This window comes from Nuphar pumila, chromosome 11, assembly GCF_984573655.1.
Source record: "Nuphar pumila chromosome 11, dmNupPumi1.hap1.1, whole genome shotgun sequence".
Lineage (NCBI taxonomy): Eukaryota > Viridiplantae > Streptophyta > Magnoliopsida > Nymphaeales > Nymphaeaceae > Nuphar > Nuphar pumila.
In genome coordinates this window covers 116732421-116739721 of record NC_143259.1, presented here as the reverse complement: position 1 = coordinate 116739721, position 7301 = coordinate 116732421, and the positions used below count along the sequence as shown (strand labels likewise).

General features: G+C 40.5%; 1 protein-coding gene across 1 annotated transcript; it reads left to right on the top strand.

Moving 5' to 3' along the window:
- Positions 1–2502: 2502 nt before the first annotated feature.
- On the top strand, positions 2503–6937 carry LOC149823028 (chitin-inducible gibberellin-responsive protein 1-like). The gene is made up of 2 exons (XM_089980502.1): positions 2503–2626; positions 4732–6937. Exon 2 carries the CDS (start codon positions 4902–4904, stop codon positions 6651–6653), a length of 1752 nt encoding a protein of 583 aa, XP_089836628.1. The 5' UTR covers positions 2503–2626; positions 4732–4901; the 3' UTR covers positions 6654–6937.
- The last annotated feature ends 364 nt before the right edge of the window (positions 6938–7301 follow it).

Genomic DNA, 7301 nt, shown 5'->3' with positions numbered 1-7301 from the left:
GTACATTTTTGTAAAATTTTTGAAACTGGTTTAGGCAGACCCCCACCAGTGTTATACATCATACCACTGGGATTTGAACTTGCAACGTCCCACCACAAGGTGACGTTTACCAACAGCTTCTACCAAACAAGCTAAACCCAATTGATAGTTACCAGAGTAAGAAGTAAGTGAGAGAAGCGATTGATGGTTACCAGAGTGAGTGCAAGAATTGATGCATGGCATGCCAACGCAATCAAAGGCATGTATAAGAAGACCTCGAGGGTTTTACCTAGGGGTGTCAATGGGCCTGGTTTACCCAGACTCCATCCGAACCAAACCTTATAGGGCCCGGGAATGGTGATAAGAAGACTCGATTAAAACCAGGGTCTAGACTTGAAGGTTCGATTAATACATGGACCCAGGTATAGTTTGTGAAGTTTTATGCCAGACTCGAACCTGACCTGATTAAGACTCATAATTTTTCAATGTAAAAAATGATAAAAAAAATATGGTTTTACGGGTATGGTCTGGGTTTTGGTTCATGTAGTTCTTGTCGGGTCCGGGTATGGTTTTTTATAATGAACCTCATTAAACCCAGATCCAGACCCAATACCATGCCCAAAAATCTGGTCCAAGTCTAGTTCCACTTGAGTCCGAACCAAACCCGACTAGTTGACACCCTAGTTTTACCAATAAGATGTCAGCCAATATATGGTCAGTGGGAGCTGTCAGTGCAGGTTCAAAACCCAGTGGTACGATTGAATAACTGGTGGATGCCTGCCAAACCCTAGCTTGCCTTTCTCTCTCTATATATATGGTTAGTGGGGTTCGTTGGATTTTCTAAAAATAATAATAAAAATGACTAAATTTTATATCAATTATAGTTAAAACATGTATTGTTTACCTAAAATAAATTTTAACTAATTTTATCAAAAACCAAGAACATCAATTTTATTGTGAAAGTATACTTTATTAAAAATAATGTATAATGCTTTTAACATGAGAAAGACATTTATCATATCAAGGAATTGCATTTCCACATGGAACTAGATCATGTAGTCCAGTGAAATCCAGATCCACATTTTATGTAGCGATAACAAATCTGGTAAAATTGGTTGAAAACAAGAGTCTTATGTGTCAAAAATGCCAATAAATTGGATTAGATCTTGATCCTAACGCAGATCCAAACCTCTATTCAGATCTGAATCAAGATCTAAAAGTCTGTTCACATAAGCCCAAACCCAATGGACTGTATTAACTTGGTAATATCAAAGTATGGATCCACAAATGCTGATTGATTAATCATAGGATCTAGGCAATATGGGAACCCAGATCTGTATTGGAGGTTCATAAACCAGACCAAAGCTGACAGGCGATCCAATCAATATCTTAAAGTTTTTAAATTCACAGCTTTTGAAATTGGAGGCTTACTCGAGTAACCCAGGTACTGTCCTCACCATATAGACCCAAACCAAGGTCCAAACTGGTCTTACCTAAGCTTCATCAGGTCGACCCTTTGCCCCCACATGGCGCCAAAATACAAAGTTAGATCCAGGTCCCGATTGGGATGGGACTTACCCGGATCCAATCCACTGACAGCTTTACACATATTTTTTCAAGACCTATTTATTGGCAGATTATTTTAGTTATTCCCCTACTGATTCAGATCCAAACCTCTGATCATGATCCAAACTATACAACTGAAGTCAGGATAAGTCCAGTTACCAGGTTCCATATGGGGATCCATCGGGCCTGATTAAATGGGTCCAAGCAGATCATGGCGGTAACTTGACTGAGTGGTTTTGGGTTTGGATCCAGATCTTGTTAGATGAATTCATGCCTATCCACCATGGAGTCAGAATTTTGCAGCACGATCATCCTTTAAACAAGGGGTTTCGGGTCAAATCTCACCAGCGGACAATTTCCATGGATGACCATTCTAGGGGTCTAAATGGGTCGGTTTTTGTTGAACGATCAATCTGAAACCAACACGTCATCCTCAAATATGGATCTGACATTAAGATCCAAATATGCGTTTGGATCAATTTTGGAATTAAATGATTTGGTTTTGCAGAATCAGGTTCTTATATAATCTTATTTTGCACATTTTACATGTACGACTTATTTCCGAACCTTTCTTCCCTTGTCCAATACTACCACTTAACATTTGGATCAGCATTCAACTTACCATTCTGGATCTGGTTCAAACCCTTAATCTCATTCTCTGGAAAATCTCATGATACTTCCAAAAATTGTGTTTTTTCTCAGAAAATCACAATATACGTTGATATATTATATGTAATACATGTAAAGCTCAAAAAAATATACATTCTCCGTATCGAACCGGATCTGAAGACGCGGTCTGACTCGGCAGTCGAGGGCGCCGTCATTCTTCGGTGCCCGTACCGTCAAAGACGCGGTCTGACTTTCTCTCTCTCCTTGACGTCTGACATCGTTGAGACGCTAACGCTGTTAGTTATTGGTCGACGTTGGTTGCTATATAAGCGGGGCGGGGCTCTCTCTTCTTCGTCTTCGGTTCCAAGAAGAAGAAGAAGAGAGAAAGGGAAGAGAAGGAAAGCAAAGAAAGGAGAGAGTACGGGAATTAGATAAAAGTAATACCAAGTAGAAGAATATCTCGGAATTTCAGGTGAGGAACCTATAATTTCTCGATATTTCGGTCGGCGTTTTCTGTAGTGGTTTTCCCTTCAATTTCTTCATTTCTGGCGAAGCTTTCGCTTCCTTTTTTTTTTTTTTCACAGTTTTTAATACTTATTCTAGGTTTTTCTTTTTTCTAGGTGAGGGTTTATACCTCACATGTTTTATATGCTAATTTTAGGAGTTCTCTCTCTCTCTCTCTCTTCCCCTTTTTTGTTCCATTTTTATGTAGGAGAGCTGGAAGGAAGCGATTTTTTGAAGGTTTATCTTTTTTTTAACGGATTGGAATGGTTTCTATTTGAGGAGTCATTTTTTTCTTTTTTCTTTTTTTGAACTGCTTGTGTGAAAAATGGGATTCTTCTGGGGTTTGGTTGGTTTCTTTTGGACGATGATCCCTTTTGGAAATCATGGTTTTGCATTATACATCATATAGTAGAAATGGGCGATTTTGGTTGTGTTTTCTGTTTTATTCCTTTCAAATTCGTGGTTTTTTTGCGACTTGTGGAATTCAAATTGATTTTTTTTTTTGCGGGGGGCGAGTTTTCTCCTTTATCCTCTGTTTTTGTATGGTTGCAGTAACCTCCTAGTTTTTCTATCATTTAATAATGACGCAGTTGCTCCTGGGATGAATTAGGACTTTATGTGTTATTATTATGTTTTATTATTATGATTAATTGTTGTTGTTGTTGTTATTTATAATTATGTTGCTAATCTATTGAGGAGATGATGTAGAAACCCTGAAATGAATTAGATGAAACTCATAATCATTATTATTCTTGTTATTGTTATTATTATTGGTTTTAGTATTGTTGTTGTTGTTGTTGTTGTTTTCTGTATGAGCGTGTACCCGCTTGCGAACACGCATATTAGACTTGCTGCTCGATTATTTTCCATGTGCACAAAGCTCTCTGTATCGAGTTTCTGTTTCTGATGCTTATACTTTATCATGTTTCTCTGTTTATTTCCTTTTTTTGTTGGTTGTTATGCAACATTTTCGTAAAGTTTTAGGTGCCTAAAACTGTGTGTTTTGAATTCACACAAGCCATTGTGAGATTCATCTCAACAATTAGGAGAAATGACTCTACTCTGCCCAAGTCCCAACCAAGAATCCCAATAGTTTGTCTTGATCAACTTGATTAGGTTGTCCAATGAAATACTTGGCTTGTCAACCCTTTGCACGCCTGATCACACCAAGTTGCTTGCTTACCAGCTGATAAGTGCAGCTCATTATGGTCCGTGAAGATCGAGTGTGAACCTGCTAATGGAGTTGGCCACATGAACTAATTCAAAAACCAATTTGAACCCCAAATAATCACAACTTTTAAAATTCAGTGGATCGTTATTGGAACTCTACCTCTTACCATAGCAGTTATCATCAGGGTGACTTTAGGTCTTCAAGTTAGGTGATCCTTTGATGTGGTTATTTTTCTTATGTTTTGTCAGAATAAGATAATTTTGGAAACATTCAGGCAAGAGAGAGAGATTCTGTAAAAAAATCATGAAGCATAGCTTTTGTTCTTTGTTCCCTGCACTTCACAAACTGCATTGTCCATATGTAAACTTGGATGCATCATATTATTGGTCTCAGACTCTCAGTATGATGAGGATCTTTGCCAACTTTCCTTTTCTTCCCTTTTTGGTCAACTTTTATCTGGATGTTGGATCCCTCAGTCCCTGACTTCTTGAACTTGGGAACTATCAAAATGATTTTGAGTGTAGTTTCTACCTCGAGCAGTAGACCGAACCATGGAGGATATCTCAACAACACAATTCATTTATAATTGGTTGAATTTGAGGTCCTTATGAGTCCGTCTGTCAAGCAGAACACATAATACAAGATGAACCATCCTACATAAATAGCCTCTAGTTTTGTCTTTATGTAAGCTTCTGTCGGAGGTACTTTTTGCCATTTTAACTTTAAAAAATGTTAGCATGTGTAGTTTTTTTTTTTTATCTTTCTTCGTATGTGTTCACCCAATTGGCATCTCCACTTTACTAGTATGGTGATTAATCTACAGTTTCCTAATCAATGTTGCATTTGTGGCTTGATTCTATATTCACTTTTCCATCTTAATGTGCTTGCCATTTGATCTGCAGTGAATAATACCATATCCGTCAAGCTCATCCACCTTCGGTTGGCAACAGATCTAACGTCTTTCATCTGGATATAAGTTGCAAAGGTCTCATTGGCAAATGTTCTGGAGGGATTTCCTTTTTCGGTTGAGCAATCTAACTTGCTCGTGACTGATCCATGTTTTCTGATTAGCATGGACTCAGATAATCTTTTCAGATACTGCGTGCCTGTTGCTGACATAAAACATGCATTGACTTCTTCCAGCTCTTCCGTTCTCCCAAGCTGGATGTTTGGGTCTATGAAAGTCAACTTTCGGAACTCGCCTGACTCACCTCTCTCAACTCCATTTGATGGTGATAACTTTTCTGCCCAGAGCAACAGCCAAGAACAGTACAGCTCTACTGAAAATTTCTCTGTGATTAGCCCTTCCTATAATTCATCGTTGGAAATAGACAGTTTTCACAGGTCACCAACAAGTATCCAAGGGAATTTGCAGGTTCATTTTGGGGGGAGTTCATTTTCACATGATGCTGATGTGGGTTATGGTTCAAGAATGAGGGACAAGCTGCAGGAACTGGAGACTGTTCTGATGGGTCCTGATGGTGATGAAGTGGGCAAACAGAGTGATGCTGATGAAGCAAACAAGGCTCCCGAGAGTTCGAAGCGAACAAGGGAATCCTTGACTGGAGAATTTACGTATAACTCGCAAAAGTTTGTGCCAGAGATATACACTTGTCATAAGTACAGGATAGCAGATCAAGTGACTCAGCCAGGCATGCAGCTAAATACATTACAGAATGTGTATTTGCAGGAAACCCGACCTGGTTATGTGAGGCAGCTATTGATCCAGTGTGCAGATGCACTGTGGCAAAATGAAGAACATAGGTTTGACAAGCTCATAGCAGAGGCTAGAAGCGCTGTCTGTATCAATGGGGAACCAATCCAGCGGTTGGGTGCTTACATGGTAGAAGGTTTGGTGGCACGTAAGGAGTCATCTGGTTCCAACATTTACAGGGCGTTAAGATGTACACGGCCAGAGAGCCAAGACCTGCTCTCTTACATGCATATGCTTTATGATATATGCCCATACTTGAAGTTTGGATACATGGCAGCCAATGGTGCCATAGCTGAAGCATTTAAAAATGATGACTGGGTTCATATAATCGATTTCCAGATTGCACAGGGAACTCAATGGATCACTCTTTTACAGGCACTAGCTGCAAGGCCAGGCGGACCACCCCATGTAAGGATCACTGGAATTGATGACCCCGTGTCAAAGTATGCACGCGGTGAAGGTCTGGAAGCCGTGGGAAGGAGGCTGGCAGCTATTTCGGAGAAGTATAAGATTCCGGTAGTCTTCCATGCATTACCTGAATTTGGGTCGGACATTAAACCAGAAATGCTGAACATCCAACCAGGAGAAGCACTGGCTGTCAACTTCACTTTACAGCTTCATCACACACCCGATGAGAGTGTTGATGTTAACAACCCCCGTGATGGGCTGCTGCGGATGATCAAGGCTTTGTCACCTAAGGTAACAACTCTTGTCGAGCAGGAGTCTAACACTAACACTGCTCCATTCTTTTCAAGGTTCATGGAGACTCTCGATTATTATACAGCCATGTTTGACTCAATCGATGTCACATTACCAAGGGACAGCAAGGACAGAATTAATGTCGAGCAGCACTGCTTGGCGCGTGACATAGTCAACATTATCGCTTGTGAAGGGAAGGAGAGGGTGGAGAGACATGAGCTGCTGGGGAAGTGGAGGTCCAGGATGACCATGGCAGGTTTCAGGCCATACTCGCTGAGCTCCTATGTGAACTCTGTGATAAGGTCCCTGCTGAGGTCCTACTCAGAGCATTACACGCTCTTGGAGAAAGATGAGGCTCTTCTTCTTGGCTGGAAAAACAGGAATTTGGTGTCGGCATCAGCCTGGTGTTGAAGAGAGGTGGGGAGACTCAGAAGGATCATATTATTTGTATTGTTCTGCATCTGATGCAGTGTAGTTTTTGTTTCTATCTTGTGTTTGAAGGGGGGGTTTCCTGTAAGTCTGTAACCTGGAATTCTGCATCCTATAGGTTGTAAAATGGCTGACAGGCAGTTTAGAATGATGGGGAATTTTCTGATAGGAATTCCCCTGATGTATTTTTTTGTTCTTACTGTAGGGAACTTTGCTGTTGTAAGTTCTATACTGTTTCTCTTTCAGGTATTTTCCTTTCCGGGGCTTCTTCTTTCTGTGTTTATGGTACAAGATGTTTTCTTATGGTCTGGGGCCTTGAAGGGCAATGGCTTCTTAGGCTCGTCTGTTTCACAGGAAAGCTGGCGGGTCCTGGGTGAAAAGGGCTACTTTCCCACGGGGTGTAAAGAAAATGGGTCTCATGCACATTGAATTTTCTAGGTGTCCTTTCCCACGAAAAGGCTTTCTCGGCTATGAAAGATCAAGCCAACCATCCAGCAATCTAGGGATGCAAACGGTTCAGATCCAGAACAGTTAAATATATGGAGATTTGGATCTGAATTGGACCCAAAACAGCCAAAAATGCAAACCCTGGATCCGACCCATTTGCATCCCTACAGCTATCTCATGCAA